The sequence below is a fragment of the Convolutriloba macropyga genome, chromosome 3 (assembly GCF_964194025.1).
Source record: "Convolutriloba macropyga chromosome 3, txConMacr16.3, whole genome shotgun sequence".
Lineage (NCBI taxonomy): Eukaryota > Metazoa > Xenacoelomorpha > Acoela > Convolutidae > Convolutriloba > Convolutriloba macropyga.
Genome location: NC_134470.1, coordinates 46,145,392 through 46,164,483, shown reverse-complemented (window position 1 = coordinate 46,164,483; position 19,092 = coordinate 46,145,392). Strand labels below are relative to the sequence as shown.

General features: G+C 35.3%; 1 protein-coding gene across 1 annotated transcript in view; it reads right to left on the bottom strand.

Annotated features, from left to right (window-relative positions):
- The window catches only part of LOC142336237 (uncharacterized), a 59,178-nt gene that overhangs the window by 10,991 nt on the left and 29,095 nt on the right, over positions 1-19,092 (bottom strand). The window contains exon 3 of the mRNA XM_075384916.1: positions 16,662-18,513. Within this exon, the coding sequence (XP_075241031.1) occupies positions 16,662-18,513 (1,852 nt within the window). The remainder of the gene's footprint in view (positions 1-16,661; positions 18,514-19,092) is intronic.

Sequence of the window (19,092 nt, the reverse complement as noted above, 5' to 3'; positions counted from 1 at the left end):
AACCGTTTTATGTTGTAGAGAACAATAATTTCGTTCTATTTAATCCGGTTAACTTAATAAGCGTCGTCTATCAGATTAGTCGTCCCAATGGTACACCCCCCGATAGGATCTACAGATAGTGGAAAAGAACGGCGGCGGTGAATGAGTCCGTGTAGCTGTTTATTTGGGCTTCCTTCAAACAATCGCTGGGAGCTAGGGAGATAAGGAAAACAAATGAAACAGCTAGAATAACAATTCTTTTACGACTTTAATCGCATATGTACACTTGACATAATTCTGATTGAATTCTGCTGCTATTACTTCACTCATTTCTTCAGGCAACTTTCAGCCCTCGAACATATTTCGACACAAGTTTTGTTGACACAATTCACACACAAATACACACATGAATAGACAAGTGATCGTCATAAAACACAAGTTCCGAATTAACGCTCACACACCACATTGCACGGCTAATATATCATGAGTAATTGCCATCAACATTGGAGTACAGTCCCTCTTTCCCTTCTAACAACTTAAACGATTACAGCTACCGGTCAGGCACGGATTAGACATTCAAAGCTAGAATTGGTGGAAAAGCAGCAAGAAATCATCAATGAGACCAAAATTTCCCCAACTGGCAGTCAATAGAATTTTATCCTTGAGTTGAAATAATACCAAATTCGTTCAAGTTAAAGCTTGAAAAAAATGTCAACTATTGCAACACTAGCACATACAATCAAATGTATTAACTATATTTAAACCAAACTTGTAGAAGGGGAAAAACAAAAAGCCAACAACAGTAAACAGGAAGTTACTTTGAATGTCAGTTAACATAAAGAATATGGGCAAAAATAAACATAAACCGATTATGTCGGAAGAATTGCTCGCGAACGACAGGCTGATAGAAAAAAAATTGACCGCGCCGGGATTCGAACCATTGACCTCCCGATGCCTAACCTGGTGCACTGCCCACTCGGCTATCAGGCACTTCTTGTTGCTATGCTGCAACCGATTTTATATTAGCAACAAATTAGCAACAACTTCGGAGTGAGAGCAATAGAGATCACTCAAAATTGAAGAACGAAAGCGTGAAAAAGTAACTTGAAAAAAATCAAAGAATGCTCAAGAAGAAACCCGCAAAATGGTCAAGCAAAAAATTTGCATTAAAAAAGACCAACACGTTTACAATAATTGCTATGAACTTCGTTCAATTAAAAGCTAGAAATCATATCCTGTCAGGGGAAAAATGAGAACACTTTCTTGATTGCGGATGTTTTCTTGCTGTTTTTCTACAATAAGTACGAAGCACTTTTCAATGTAAGCACTTCATATATTCTCGTGTATCAATATACTCAAAACGATGGCTAATAGCACAGTAAGAAATTTATTCGCGAGTTTTTGTTCACCTGACAAAAGTGTGGACAAAAAATTGGCAAGACAGGTCTACTTCATGAGCCGAGAAATAAAATGGATTGCTGGTATTTGATTTCGTTAAACTGCTGTACTGTTGTGTTGATGAACATAGTTATTATAGTCAAGTTAATTGTCACAAAAAAAGTCACGATACCTTTGTATTATTGAGCTAAAGTGCCCATTACAACATTCATTAAAAAGAAGTTTTTGTTGCAGACCACTTCCAAAATCAGGTAGTTTATGACATAGATTTTAACTGCTCTTTTTCAGGGCCACGATACAATATTACGCAAATCCTCATTGGTGACATTAATACCTTTTCCAATATTTAGGTTTTTCAAAGAAACAAAAGGAAGTTCTGAATGACTAAACTGATCAAGTAGACATGACACTAGAAGGCACATATGATAGCCCTAAATTGTTTCCTTTTACGTAGTTCTGGTGGAAAAGCAGTACAAAAACACATCTATGAGTCCCTCGTGTATCAATATCCTCAAAACGATAGCTAATGGCACAGTAAAAAACTAATCACGAGTTTTTGTTCACAACTGACGAAAGTGGGGACAACAAAAAAGGCCAGAAAGGTCTACTTTATGCCGAGAAATAAAATGGACTGCTGATATTTGATTTCGTTAAACCGCTGAACTGTTGTGTTGATGAACATAGTTATTATAAGCAAGTTAATTGTCACAAAAAAAAGTCACGGTACATTTGTATTTTTAGGCAGAAGTGCTCATTAAAACATTCAATTGATAAAAAAGAACTTGTTTAGACTACTTTCAACATAAGGCAGCTTATGAGAAAAATTGATGCCCGAAAAATCTGCAATTGTTCTCATCTTAAATCTTTTAAAAATATTTAAAGAAATGCCAACAATATTGCGTTTCGCATCCAAACCGACCTCATTTCTCATTATTACCGAAAAGTTAAAACTGAAAAACTACAACATTGTCATCTCTGCGGAAAAGTTGGTCGAAGATTCTCCTCGAAGGAATTCAACACAACATGTTCAGCGTTTTGGTCCCAAAAATTTATATACCAATTTCTTATTGTATCTTAATTTAATATGTAGCGATCTCAAACCTCACCCAGGAGCCAATCTCCAAAATATCCAAACAATCAAAACCAATTTCAATTAGTATCCTAAACGCTTATTGTTCTAAAAAACCTGTGAGAAATTGTCCTATTGACGTCTTAAACATCAGGAGAATATTCAGTAACAGATAACGTTATAATGTTCGGAGACCAGAGATTTAAAAAATTTATCAATACAAAACAGATTCTAACGGAGTTTGCTTCCAAAACTGGATTACAGATAGTAAACAACCAACTTTGACAAAAGGAAATAATTGATTCATTTCTAATCAACAAATCAGATTTTTTAAATAAAATTGGGACAGATGTTTAGCAATGACCATTTTTCAAAAGTTTTGATTTCATCATTGGAAATTGATCATGAATAGCACATTTCTTTTAGACATACAAATTTTTCAAGAGGTGAAGAAAACGAAAAGAAATGAATCACCATATTGAAGACGAGATAATTCATAAAAGGATACAACTTCTACGTTTCAACTATTCAGATTTCGAAAACGCGCTGAATGACACCAATGACAAATCCAAACACAAAGTAAATATCTAACGAGTTCTCAAAACTTATTATCAAAAATATTAGCTTTTTAATATTTGGAAGCAGAAAGCAGACGTTTCTGCTTAAAACACAGTATACAAAATGATTAAAAAAAGGACTTATCGACATTTGAAAAAGCAAGCAAAAAGTAAATCCCAAAAACGTATGAGAATTCCTGACTCGAAAAAGGCAATTCAGAAAAAAACAAAACTCAAACAGGAGGTAAGTATAAAGAAATTTACCGATCTCGGAACAGTAATATCTTTTTGAAAACAATTTGCTAACTTGTTCAATTAATGTTTTTCTAGGTTAGGCGCATCGGATCGGGTCCTGGAATCCTTAGTCCTTGCCATATGGTCTTTCAGGTGTGGAACAGATCTATGGGAACATATTTTCAATTTGCAATCAACGACTACTTCGAAAAGCATTTTTCCAGATGTCATTGAAAGAGTTTAACTCCAATTTACCAAAATCTTTGATCAACTTGAATCAGAGAACTACAGGCCAACCTCACCCCGCCTATTCTTGTAAAAATATTTGACAGGTTTTACTGTAGCATATGTAAGGAAACGTTGAAAAAATGAGAATCAATACAAATCAATTCGAAATTCTGACAAACAAACCGTCGAATGAAACGTTCTTTTATTGACGGAATCAATACAAATTTTAGAACAAAATTAAAATCTTACTAGTACTTTTTAGATCTAGCTCAATTTCTCGCAATTTTTTCTCCAAAAAAATGCCAAGTATGGATTTGTATAGAAACGATAACTATGCTAGGATAATTTCTATCTAATAGAAAACAAAGCATTAAAACCGAATCACATTGATTGGACGATAAATAACTATGGACTGCCTCAAGGAGCAGTCCTCGGGTCCCTGAGTCTTATGCTGTAAAAAAATTTCAGAAAAAATTAAAAGTGAAGAAATTTTAAAATTCGCAGACATGTAGTTTATCCCACTCCAAACAGGTAAAAACCTAACAAAAACCTTCAAAAAATTTTTGTTAAAAAAAGATGATTATATGAATCAGCATATTAAAACATCCAATAGAGATGACTCCAAAGTTGTTTGTTCACAAAAAGATCAGTTGCAAATTGGGGAGTTTCATTATAGAGGAAAAATCAGGAAACGCAAAGATCAGTTGTTATCTGAGCTTAATGATGTAAAACACCTTGCAATTTGATGTAGAGCTAATAAAACCTTGCTAAAAATGGCAACTGCAATTATATTTATATAATTAGCTAGGCATCTAATTCGGTTAAAAGTAAGAGTTGTACTTTTAAATCACACGCCTTGTCACATTTCGATTTGTGTGTAATTTTTCCCGTCTTTCCACCGTCATCACTTAAGAGAATATATAGACAAATTATTTGCGGCATTAAAGTTTGCTCTTTTAAAAAACTTGATAGAACAAGGGATCTTCTATAAAGAGAGATATTGCCTGCAGAACTTCTCATTAAAAAAATTATTTTATTAAATTTGTTATTGGATTAATCATTTAGAGAAAGCAGTAAAAATTGTTCGAAATTCAGGAAAGTATTGTTGAAAATTTTTGGAAAATAAGGAATGAAAATTCCCGAACTGTCCAGTTTTTTTATCCGAAACATATGTTTCAATCTAATTGAAGTGACCGATCAGCAATCAGAAATTTCTCAAGAAGGTGGAATAAAAGCTGCCAAAAAAATCCGAAAAAAAAACAAAACAAATTTAAGGAGAAATTAAATGGCGAAATGATCAAGCCACATAAGCGTTTTCCAATAGACGGACAAGTTAAAGGTTTTAAAATATATTTCGACTCGTAGTTTAAGGACTAAACTTCATATGTTTATAAAGTGATCCTTAAAATGTAAATGTTTAACCAAACTTTTTTCTCATAGTTAAAAAAATTTGAATTTAGACAAGATAGTTAAATAGTAATGCTATCCAATTGCATCGAAGGTCTTCAAAAATTATAAATAATTGGTACCTAAGAACATATAAGGTCAGAGGAGACTACCAAGTTGGACTACAAAGTTGCGAACAACTATGGATGGTGCTAAGAGAACGTTTATTAAAGTAGCGCTATTTGAGCACGTTTAAAAATGAGTGATTTCTTACAATTACAATAGTTCGCTTGATCGCAAACGCTCGTTTTTACTAACATGATATATTTTAACAACATTCTCATCAATCATAAACCCCTACAAGCTACAAGTGGCAACTTTCGGGAGATCAGATATAGTAATTAACGAACAAGACTGACTGAATTAATAACTTTTTCTTGATAAATAATGGTGGTCAGAGAAGATGTCTAGAGAATAATTCCTTCACTTGTGTTGCTGGCTATAATAATTCATTACCGGTGGGAAGAGGTAACAATTTACAATTAAATTCAATATTGTTATTATTGCAGCAAAAACATTACATTATTATTTATAGCGAGACCAAATAAGAGGAAGTTTGCATTATGACCTGAAATAAACAATTTTGGTAATCAGCACCATTTGCCTTCTGCATTCGATTTTTTCATACAACACTTTCAAAAAAGAGCGATAACACTATTAGTTGAAAAAATTATTTTGGTCACAATTTTATCTATCAAGTCTGCTTTTCATTTGCATTTCCATTGAGCCCAAAAATTAGAAGCAAAAAACTGCAAACGAATAAGCACCGTATATTGAGCACATGGTTCAATTTTCCAAAACAAACAAGGATCTTTTCCATTTGTTGTGCCCCCTAGTACGTTATACACCCCCCCCCCCCCCCAGTTAGAGCACGTGTCATTATAGAGTAAATCATTATGTAAAAATGCTACACGTGCGTCTGGGGGGTGCAAATAATATGCACCCACTAAGCTGGCGGGGGGGGGGAGGAGCAGAAACGGAAAAGATCCAAAAACAAATATGAAGAACCACAGAAATCGCAAATAGTGAAGAAAATGTTGCGCAAAGAGCTTGTACTCGCACTAATTACTTCTAACAAAAAGTCGTTTTCATTTCAAGCAGTTAAAAGTATACCCAAGTGTCTGTAATACTTCAGTGGAAAAGCGCAAAGTTTCCTTATCAATTAGCTTTCCAAATTGCACAAACTAAAAATAAGTTTACTTCACAGCTAAGCAAAACTTTTAATGCCACGTTTAGAACATACTGAGTTTCCACAGCATGCATCAACTCTTATGACCTCTTTGAGGTATATCTGGCAACTAAAATAAAATAATTTTATTAACGTCAAAACTTCTTTAAGACCTGAACTTCTATTTGTGGTTGTTTCCATTTTTTCCCGATTTTTTGTGGTTTTAAAATCTGGGCTAAGTATTTCCAGAAGTTTCGTTTCTCACACAAGCTTCAAGCTTTTGTTATAAAGCTTGTTTAACTTGCGGTTAAAACGGGGCGAACGCTTTACAGCGTCGTATTTCTTTTGAAACCAAGTTGCAAAAAAATTTTCATCGCTTGAGCTAAAATGTAACTGTGAGGCGACGCAATTTAATTTTGTCCACAAATCAAAGACCCACCCCCTCCCTCAATCCTCCCATCCCATGCGCTCGTGCCTTGCCCTGCTCTAGCTTCTAATTCATTCATTTTCTCCAACAGAGCAAGCAAGCCAGTCAGCCAGGCCCACCCTCCCACCTATATAGAGGCGAGGCAGAAGCAAGACCTCAAATTTTGTTCACTCGCTTCTCGCACACAAGCGTGTCTTTAAAGACAGAAGAGCGAGCGGGGCTGAGCGGAGCAGTGGGCCATAAATACACATGAAGGGAAGGGGGATAAAAGAGTAGCTGCTTTATGGCCTTTATAGCTTCATCCTCTCTGCAGGATTGCCATCGCCGAATTAGCCGACAGGGGGTTCAGCCGACAGCCAAAAATTAAGAAATTAAGCCGATAACCCGACCGCACACCATTTGTTATGACTGGACCAACTAGTGATATTTTGACCACTCCTACTCCTCCTTCCACTAATTAGAGTTGAGGGTCGGCTGAAAATCTCATTTTTTCCTTGTCGGCTCAGCCCCTGTCGGCAAATAGTACTAGCACCCTGAAGGATATGGAAATGCTGCTGCTGCTGCTTTAATTCTTATTTCGCTACAGTGGCTGCAAACAGCGACTATAAAGCCAATTGGAGCATCCTACTCCCAAATAACTATCTGTTCTCCTTCTATCTCTCCCTCAAATCTATATATCTACCTTTGCATCTATGTACGCTGTATCTTCTAACACTCTTTTTGATTCTATCACCGCGCCAAAATCAATTCAACTATTTTTAATTTATATATATATATATATATATATATATATATATATATATATAAAATGTAAACCTACGTAAAAATGTTTAAAAAATGAAAGTTTAAAGAAAGTTGAAATTAACAACTACACATTTCAATTTAATTTATGTAGCTAGAAAAATTCTTAATCCACATACAAAAAACAATACGTAATTATTATGGTTTATGTGTGTTTTCATCCAGTAATTTTTAAATTGCTAAACCAAGCCTAGATAAATTTTAATTTTTACATGACCGTAAAAATATCAACTAAGGACAAATTCTCAAAAAACTTAAATTTATATGAATATAATGATAGGTCAAAAAACTACAACAATAAAACGCTAAAACAATATAAGTTCTATTTTTCATCCAAATTATTCATTGGCTTAAACGCCAAGTTCATTTCAATAATTATTCCAGTTATTGAATGGAGACACATTTTATTGATGTAAATAAGACCCCAGAAATTGACAACATAGGCGCCGTCTGTTTTTAAATAGAACAAGCAAAACTGAGTTTGGATTGAAATGTGTGTTTATTGGAATGTGGTTTTATTGAGCTGCTTTTGATGAGTGGTTTAGTTGGTTTGAGTTTGTAAATTAACTATTTTAACTCAAACAAATGAAGCATGAAACTGAAAATTAGTTGGTGCAACTCAAAGCCGCCTGTTTACCAATTCAAGTGTTTAGAGCATAAAACACGAGCATTCAATGCCACAAATGCGTTATTTAACAAAACTGTCGTCGTTTTTTCAACAAATATAAAAGTCTTTTCATTCGAGTATTTGCAATTTTAAAAGCTGTAAACCATCAAACAACGCTTGTATGTTTCAAGCATGAAACGACAGCATGTAACAAAAATTAATTATTTAGAAGCGTCTCTATACCACCACCACCACCACTGTTTTCTAAATGAGAAGAAAGAGAGAAAAAAGAGCAATAAAAAGAGAATTAGATTATAATCGATCAGCAAGCTTTTGTGTTGAGAAATAAAACCGCGCATTTCATTTTTGCTAATCGGCGCTAAAGAACAGCTTTGATCTGCTTTTTTAAAAATGCTGAGGTACCTTTTAATCCTCGGCTTTTTAGAACAACAAACAATCAATTTAGCACTATTTTTTAATCTAATGCAAAGTTAAATGAGGTTGAGCAAACCCGCAAAATTTTCTATAAATTACCGCAATTTCATTTTTGATTGCAATAAAAAAACCATTTTTATCACTGTTATGCTAAATCTGCGAACTCAAAAAATCATCCGCAAATAGAAAAAGAAGCAACTCCCAATTAATCTGACACCTATTATCAAGTAAATATTTCTAAATTGAAATTGACATAAAATTGAGCAAGTCATGATTACAATCAATCGGTAGACGTCTTACAAAAGTAGATGCACAACAAACGTGACAACCTTTTACAAATTCTTGATGCATTGCAAAAAGCTTTTCCAAAACTATGCAATGCAACAATTCACATTCCAAAAAATAGATATACAAAAAAGATAAGCGTTTCAACAGTTTTCCAGCAAGTACTACAGAGTTTTAATAACAAATGAGTAGCCCAAAAAACCTTAAATCTTACGGAAAAAACTGAGATGCTGAAGCTGTTAACTGCTTTGTAGTCTTATAGAATTGAACTTAGGAGTTTCATTGGATTGCTTTGAGTGACAAAGAAGGTAACCTAAAAAATCTGTGCGAAACGAATCGTAGAGTACAACAACAGTGGTTGATAGGGATATATCAACCAGGTGAGGACTAAACGCTTCCGAAGGTATTCTCATGGTGAAGGCTCAAACTTAAATGTTGCTATTTGACAACTACTTTGTTTAACTTAAACCAGATTGAACGTCTGTAAAAACCCTTTTTGCGACAGAGATCAACAAACTCTATCTGTACGCCTATTTAAAAGATTGGCGTCTTCAAAAAGCATTTCAAACTTTCGGCAATTTACTCCTGGTAACAGAAAAACAGCTGTCATTTTTTTTGAAAAGCATGAACTCAACCGAAAACTCAAGTTTTCTCACTCTCTCAATATTATTATTGTTAATTTCTAAAATTAATTGGATACAGGGTGTTCTTAACAGAAAATAGAATTTTTATTCTTATTGGATACAGAACAAATGTCTCAAATTTACCCACTTGATGATCATACAAAAAATCAAAACAAACTTACGGCTAGGCTACAATTCAAGCGTTAATGAGGAAAAAAAATTTGGAAGTTCAATATGAATTTCGGTGTTCCTCTGCAATTATATTCAGCAGAAAAAAAAACAAATTGTCAATAAAAATTATCGCATATTGAATGCATGCTTTTTCTCGTCAAAAGAATTCAAAACTTGGAAGATGGAAAACGTTTGCCGTAAAATTCACTAAAATAGGACACAAGAAACTCATGTGGCTTCGCGTTGAAAGTTTTAGGTAATGAAATCTTATTTTGGCTTCTCATTGTACATTTGACTCACATACCCGGTGTGTTGTTGTCAAATGTTGCAGGTAGTTAACAACACTGCTTGCGCGAGACTGTGCATAGCACAAAATGCTCCAACATACGTCTAAAGTTTCTGAAAAACTTCTCTTTAATCTGAGATGAAAATCTGTTGAATATCAATTTTCCATAGATCAATTTTGCCGTTGCAACATTAAGTACGAGTTTTTTATCTAGAAAAAAATCAATACACTCATGTTGATAAAATTTTACCAGAAGAAAAACCAGCAGTTGGCTTGTCAATTGTTTTGTAATAGTAAAAAATTTCAAGGAAAATAAAGAGCACAAGTTGAATATATTTAGTTAGTGAATAAAATGGAAGTAAAAATTAGAGTCGTAATATGTCAAAATTTTTCTTTTTTGGCAATTAGTTAATTTTTAAATTAAATTTTAATTCAAGTTTCTTTTATCGGCGCAATTTTACACAAGCGAAACAAACAAGTGATTGTTTTCTCTTTTCAATCGAAGAAAATTTATTAACTCACGACGTAAGAACTCAGCAGTGTTGAAAAACAAACTTTTTCTTCGTTTCTTCAAATTATTTCTTCTGATGTTGCTACAAAGACTCAATATTTGGTCAGATCATACTAGTCAAAGTGGAACTTTTTATTACCCAAAGGACGTGGTTTTGGAAAGCATTCTGCGGTAACAAAAGTTTTATCCTTTTCTAAAAAAAGTTTTTTTATTATTTGAATTAAAAGCATTGAAAAATTATTTCCCTACTGTTTTCATGTACAACAGAAGAATCGGAGTTCTTCAATTGCATTCAGTGTCAAGCACATAAAACCAAAGGACACAGCAAAAAAGGTAAATTTGAAAATATTAGTTTAAGTGCTCAAGAAAAAAAGAAACAAACTTAAAATTTTTACGTTTACGCATCGTAGCGAAAAAAGATAAGCATCATTTAGTAGCCTTTCGCTGTGTTTAAAAAACAAGTATACAAAAGACAAAATAATAGAAATTAACATTTTTACTTATCATGGGTTTTTCTCTTCTCAAGAGAAAGAACCCGTGAAAAGTAAAAATGTTAATTTCTATTATTTTGTCTTTTGTATACATTTTCTTGAACAAAACGTTAAACAGAAATGTTCAATTTGTTTTGTTCTGAAACAAATTTGAATAATCCAATACAATTCTTTAATATAATGTATTGAAAATTTTATCACAACTTAATTATTAAAATAATTTAATCCCCCCAAAAAATCTTTCCTTTGTCTTTTCTTGTTTTCCTTCAGAATTTTCAAATAGCTCCATTTTTCTGAGATAAAAAATTTTAGCCTTTTATAAAAAAAACAAAAGTAGTCTCGAAAGGCTACTAAATGATGCTTATCTTTTTTTCGCTACGATGCGTAAACAAAGTGAAAAAAGTCGTCATCGCACATATATCCCCCATTTTTTAAAAAAATGTTGGAACAAACTTCAATTGAAAACTTCAGATCAAACACGTTGATTTTTTTCCCTTCGGGTTACAGGGCTCTAACAAGGCGAGGAATAGCGAAGCAGTTAGTTTCCTTCGGACACCTAGTCGACAACTTTTCTGAGGACTATAAATTTTCTATGAAAAAGAGGATAAAAAGGAGTATACATTTTCTATGACAAAAATTTTCTTTCCCAAAATTAATTCAATCGCGCTGTATAAACAGTTTAAGGAAAAATCATTCATATGAAAGATAACTAACTGTACATAGCAATGGACAAATCTTGCTGCTTTTTATTATTTTATTACAATCCGATGGGGCTTGTTGATGTTTACTTAATGAAAGTTTCAAAATAAACAAGAGTTAGCATGGTCAGTTTCAATTAGCATATTCCAACTTTTGTTAGGACGTAACCAAGTGTAGAATTATAACTCAATTTGACTAGATCCTCGTTCATAATACCAGACTGATAAAACTTTGCTTCTTTCACGTTCGTGCAAATCCTTGAATTTCGGTTATTTCAGCTTCGTGGGTGAGAAATTTATTGATTATAACAGATTGCCCTCGCTCATTGGGTGAAAAACTTGGATTCATTTTTAAACCCTCCTTGACGCCCCCGATTATTCAGTGCCATTCAAAAAAATGCAGGGATTGACAAAAGCAATCAAAAGGATCATCTGCAATGACTGCGCAGACATATGAACTGCAGATCTTTAGTTTTTGCTCACAGCCGAGCATCTCTCGCTAAGATCATTGTTGTTGCACTCAGCAAAAAACCACCTTGATCAAAATAAATATTTGCTTTATAATAACGGTCAAAAAATTTTAAGGAAAACAAAAAATATTTGAAAAATTTCTTTTCTAATCAATCACGGTTGTTGTTGTACAACAACAATGAAGTCCTAGAAGTCAGAGAGCAAAAAGTTGAAAATTTTGACTCCTTGTCCAATTTCTTTCCAAAACAGTTGCTCTCTTCTCCAACTAATTCTTGAGAACAAAACTTGTCAATTAAATGTTTCATGCCTAGATCGATGTAATCCTAAGAATATATTACAACGGTAGTAAACATGATAGTCAAATTTTGATGAGCCTTGTCTAAGTTCTGTTTCTGTTGGTCAATCTTACGTGAGATATCATCTCAAATGATCATGTGGCATTATACCGGAGCACGATAACACACACTACCGGGTCTAAAAAATTTCATCTCTTCTAGCCACAAAATAGGGTCCTCAATTTGATCACACATGGAGCCACACTAAACTTCATCTTCAACTATCTCTCAAAATTATTCTCAACATTCAATTACAATGACATGGCATATATTTCGAGCGTCTACAATAATGCGTCGTTGAACAAAATAGCATCGGTCAATTTGGTCATTATAGCCTTCGCTTTGGTTAAGAAGCACCAAAACCAACATTGAACAGAACAGAGCTCTGTCACTTTATCCGAGAAAAGCGTAATAAATCTCGGCTGAATTCATCAGCCAACATTTGTTTAGTTGAAGCGAACAAAGACTAGTGATTTTACCACCGCCTGTGCTGTGTTTACCGTGTGCTCTCTACGGTGATATACGAGAGGTGAATTAATCAAATGGTACTAGAATACACAGTGTGGTGTGTGCGTTTTATAATATTGACACCAATTGGCAACACTTATTAACTAAGCAGCAATTGATAAGAGATCGCTAAGTACAATCATATACTTACTGCTTATTAACAATCAACAATCAACAACTACCTTTATTGTCCATTAAGAGTGCCTTAATCACTTTTTTCAACACAAGTTGACTCAAACTTGCTTTTAAATTTATAAAATATTTTATACGAAAAAGATAAATTTCAAAGAGTCAATCAAGTTTTGGACGCGGTGATTGCCCTCAAAGTGTTCCTTGTTTCATTTTCTTAAAACATAGAATTTTGAAAAGATGAAAATAAATTCGAAGTAGAAACAAGTGAAAAATAATTCGACTATCAATTTTGAATCATAAAAATGTTTGCTGAAAAAATCTCATCTAAGACACCCCACACACTTTAAAAGTTTAATTTTACGAGTTCATTGTTCATTGTAAGTGCCAAAGTAAAATTTATTGCAGTGAATTGACCCAGCCAGAATAACATGGAAAGCTATAAAGCCATAATTACATACTAACATCATTATCTTATCTCTCTCCCGCGGCAAATTAGAGCAACATATTGTCAACATATTTTCCACTACTCGCTATTTATTACATGAGTGAGTTATTAAAAATTGAGAAGCCACAAAATAGTGGGGGAATTGTCAAAGGATTCATAAAAAGCGAGCGAGAGATGATCTACATTTGAAATTATTTATTTTTTACAATAAACAAGTGAAATGGTGCTAGGAATATTGGCCGAAAGGGGCGCTAAGTGACAGGGAAAAAATGAGAAATTTAGCCGACAAATCTGATCGTTGAAACTATTACTAGTCCTTCCAACCGTTACAATTGGGTGTGGTCGGGTTATCGGCTTAAATACTCAGAATCTTTTCAACAGGCGCCTCCTCTTTGGTACCTAGTAGATAATTACCTCCCCTCCTAAATTTTACCCATGTTGTAATACTCAAGATTTGCACGTAATTAACGGTTCAGTTAAGTTCTGGTTGGTCAGTGAATTGCTCGCTTAAACTGACTCTCCTCCTTTTGTGTGCTAAAGCCCCTGTCGGCCAAATGGGTGATGGGTTATTGAAAGGGAGCGATGGTAGAGAGGTGAAATGACATTTCTCTTTTGTCTATTTTCCTACAGCGTTAGTTGGATGGATGGAATAGACAATAAAGCCTGTTTTGAACATCTACACAGGATGCATTGCTAGTGGCGCTTCGTTTTCAATTATGGATAAATAATATAATGAATAGAATGAACTTCAAAGTTCCCATTTGTATTCAAAGAATAACACATGACGTACTCTTAATTGAAATTGTAGATTTAAAAGAAAACTTCTGAACTAATTATATATAATAGCTTATTTTTTCAAAGACTTTCAATTGTTGAAAAAAAACTAGATCAACATATTTTTTTTCGCAACATTCACTTTTTAACATATTCAAAACTTAATGCTGAATTGATAAAAAAAATAATTTCTACAACCAAAATGAAATTTTTAAAACTGTTGTGTGACCAATCAAGATAAAAAACTGCAAGATGTTATAAGAATTCCTGCAAAAACGTGATCATTTATCAGGATCAAAAAGACTCGACATCTAAAAATATTCTTGCTTTGGCATTTCACTGAATTGCGCTTTCTTATATGACAAAATAAATAGCAAGAAGTTGCTAATCAAAGAACCTTGAAGTTCCCATTGGTTCAAAAAGCCCCGCAGAGGGCAATATGAGCGACATCCTACCTTCATTTAAACATGAAAAATAATCGCACTTCTTGTTCATAATACGTCAATTCCCTCTTCCACATTTACACCATTGATGAGATAATCTAATGGCCCTGAAACCCAGTTATCTATCCCTGAGAAATTTGGGAATCCCAATAACAGGCTTTGTAAGACGGCGGCGGGAAGTGGGGCTGGGAGCTGTTATGGCAGGAGAGAGGGGTAATATTACAGAGACAAAGGCTAGAGTGGATTACAGAGCGGGGAAGGGGGGGGGGGTGAGTGGGGTTGGGGGGGGGGGGGGGGGGGTTGCGGGTGTACGAATGATTTATACGATAGGCCGACTGAAAATGTAATTGAATATTTACATAACTTAACACACTTGGTAATCCCGCAGTCAAATCTCCCCCTTATACAGTATTAATCCTCACATTTTGCCTTGCTTTTTCCCTTACTACTCACTATCAGACCTCTTTTTGTCTCTTTTCCTTCATTTTTGCCGAATATTGCAGTTTTTGCAGAACGCTATACTAACATCACCGAAAGTCGAATGTTTCTCTAGAGTTCTTCTTACGCGTTTATATTATGCAAAAATATTTTACTTGCACCAAAATTTAGATTTTTTTAATTCAAAAAATAGAAAAATTGATAAAAACTCAGAAAGAGTTCAAAAATCTCAGACAAACTTTGCACACCAATAATAAAGGAAGAAGCGAAATCGGTTTAAGGAAAAAGGAAACTAAATCCCGAAAAGGATTTAAAAAATCAGTTGAATGACTATTTAATCTCAAAATTTAGAAGAGAGAATAACAAAGGTTATAATCGGTTATCTGAAATGTCTGCTAAGTGAAAGTGCCCGGTCGCATAGCGGTAGAAAGGGAGCCATAAAGAGAGACGTTGAAATTTCTCAAACCAAGTCATTGACAAACTAAATCCACCTCCGAGTAGGCATTTGATCACTTTCATGGCATACTTCAAATTGAAACAGTCAAAAATTATATTGCCAATTCAATCTAAACAACTCGGATCTAAATCTAAACTATGCCCACTGTTGCTACTTAAAACACAGCAAAGTCCTCTCTCCAATATTCCACCACTATTGCCATAAATAAATATTGCTTCGGATAATGCGCATTAGGGACTCAAATCAGATTAATAATTCAGTCAAGATCACCACTCAAAGACCAACATCAAATACCAAGTCCCAATAAATCTATTTATTGTTCAACCAATTACTACTATCGCTATAGTTCAAACCCACCCCTCCCCTCAACTTTGTTTCATTCAATTACATCCCCTCCCGCCCTTCCCTTCAGCACGAAATGGTCAAACGATTATAAATAGAGCCCCTTTTCGTTCCCTCCCCGTTTGTACTTGGAACAATTTCAACATTAATTAAATGAAACATGGATGTTTATAACGGACGACCTTTATTTTGGTGTAAAATAGCACAACTGTAAACAAAAATTACAAAACGTTTCTCTCTCTCCGCTACAAAGCCTCCAGTTCGTACTCAATAAACACACATTTTACGCCTGAGTTGAGTTCAAAGGAACTTAAAGTTGTGTATCTTTGGGATATAAATTTTATTAAATCAATTTCATCAAGCGCGCAATTGAGAGCAGATGTTTAGCTGTTTTAAGATGGTTGACTTAGTGTTCTAATTGGAATGTGGGTCACAGCCTGGGAGCCACTAAGCTCAATGGACAACTTTCTAACAATTAGGGCAACCATAAATAGCCAATTTTGCTAGCACAAAAAAGTTGTAAAATATCTTCAGATTAATTACTCTTCCGATTAAAACCATGTTTGAATTTTGAATCAATCGAAATCTTAATTAGACGGCGAAAGATATTAAATACGCCATTAATCAGAAAATAGAATATTAATGAATTATGCAATTAGTTCGCCATTGATTTATAAAGTCCCATAAAGTTAATACGGAAGGGAGCGTTAGAAAAACTCCAGGCAAACAAATGAACATCGAGATGCTCATTTTCAAGTAAATACTTCAGCATTAAACTACTTATACTCCTTGAAATTTTGAGTTTTGTCTGAAATTTCACTTTCGATCTTTATTTGAAACGCTTGCTTGCGTTGCAGCTTAATGGGACATACTATAATAATTTGAAAAGAGTTACAAACTCACCATATATTTTGCCATGTTCGAATCAACGCCCATGGATCCTGCACTCTCGGAAGTATGCCAGTTGACCACATTGTTAGATGAGGTCGAAATACCACCTCGATGCTGCATCGGCATGAAGCCACTGTTCGGGTGAGTACTCCACTGTTGCGAGTTCTGCTGCATTCCCCCATGTCCAGACGGTGTTTGTCCTGACATCCGTTGCTGCTGTTGATTCGGGTGAACTATTCGTGCAGCCGTTCCTTCTGGTTTGGGTGAATTGGGGTTCACATTAATGTCATGTGAAGTTCCCACAATATTCGAGGCTTCTTGGCCTCCAGTGAAAGGCTGTTGTCCCACAAAGTTTGTGTACAGCTTTGGGTCCACTGCTCCGAAAGGATACATTGGAGTCTGAATAGGAAAGTTTTGCGACGTTTGTTGGTGGGAACTTCTATTGATGCTGTTGCTGTTTGCATTGCCACCGGAACCAATGATTGGTTCCAGTTTGAGTCCTGATTCCCCATCTTGAGAATGATGCTTTTGTTTCAAGGCATCGCTTCCTGAAAACGTAGTTGGCGCTACTTTGGCAACCTTGCGCTCTGGTTGGTTAGCTGGATCATTTCCCTGAAGAGGAAGATTAGCCATTCTTTGCAATTTGCTTTTGGATCCGGAACTCGGACTGCTATTAGACGCCATCACTGGCGAGATTTTTTGCTCTGGTAAAGAGACCTTAGGGTTTCCTATGCTCAAGGTTACAGAAGAGTTTTCTGGCACTGCCGACAACTTCGTGTTATTGACTACGTTTGACAAGGAACTATTGATGTCAGCCTCAGAAGCGTTGTTGGAGCCTTGCTCGCTTCCAGGGGGACTTTCCTCAGATTCGCGTCTCGGCTTCTTTTTCTCTTTTGCAGAGGAGTTCTTCCGAGATCCTCCGCCTTTTTTGCCACCTTTTCCCGTCGGTGAAACCACCTTCCCATTTGCAGAACCCGGTACACATTCTGACAACTCTTCGTCAGTATTTGAATTTTGAACCATTTCGGTTGTGACGGTAGCACCCATGGCCGCAATATGCGCTGACATCTCTTGTTCTATGATTAGATCTGCCTCTGCTTCACTCTTACCGTGAGCATGCGTAATATGATATCGCAATCCATTCTTATGCTTGTACTTTTTGCTGCAAGATTCTTCGGAACACTTCCAGTACACATCTGCCGGTGGTCCATTGGCTAAGGGGGCCGCGATTATAGTTGTGAGTGTGGTTTCGTTGTTAGCACCGTAGTTCGTGATAGTGACACGAGGTTTCTTTCCCGTTTTATTCTCACAAGGCGTCGTCCCTTCAGTTCCTGAATTTTTCTCTGATTTCCTCTTCATTCCAGTGGCTGGAAGCGCAGTTGCGTTTCCGGGAGCAGAGGAGAAGTTAGCACCTTGTGTTGTCAGCTGGACTTCATTTTGTGAGATTGGATGTTGCTGGTCCTCGACAATCGTTAATGGAGGGGGGCTTTTAGACGCACTGTTTTGTTGCTGGGTGCCTCTTCTAGACTTGGGTCCCGTTGGGGTTTGCTGTTGTGGGGGAACCACTGTTGTAGCGGCGGTGGATTCGGTTTTGACTGTGCTCTGAGGAGCATTTGATACTAAAGGCGATACAGCGTGCACTCTCAATTTGGAATTGGTGGCATCGTATTCAGCTGCGATCGAGTTGTTGGTAGTTCTTCCACCAGTGGAACTTGAGGTTGATGATGTAACAGGGGGACAACTCAAATTTCCCAGACCTGCGTTAGAGTTTCGCTTTGAGGTTGGGAATGAGCTCATACTAGCCGAGTTGGAGTTGTTCGTGTTGCGACCTTTAGTTGCCCGTTTCTCCTCAGGTTCACTATAGCTAAAACAATCAAAATTTCAAGATTACAAATTATCGTAGAACAATACAGTCCTCTACTGAACTGAGCACTAATTGCAACCAAGGGTAAAGGGGGTAATAGTAAAAAGATATTGACCATTTGACCTTTAAATCTACAGCATAGTATCCACAGTTTGCTTCAAAGACATACTTTGTTTGTCATTCTGTTTCTATTGAATACCGACTGCCCATTTTTGAACATAATTTGGTTTCCCGAAGTTATTCAAAAAAGCAGAATTGCTAAAAAATTAAACTGAACAAAATTTTAAAACTCATTGGATAAATATTGACACTTAAAAACTACGTACTTTTTAATAGCTTTAACTGAAAACTCAGTTTAAATAAATCATGATTGCAAACTTTGAAGTTGAAAACCGTTCTTAGGAAGTTGCCATTAAAAGAGATTGTTGCTTAAAGTTACTGAATAAAGGGCTGACCACTTTTTTCTGGTGCTAAAAATAATGTGGTAAAATGCGGTGACATCAAATCGTTCAATCGAATGACAAAACCTCAAGTGCCTTTTATCTCCCCAAATTAGCCCAATTGCGACCCCATCAAACA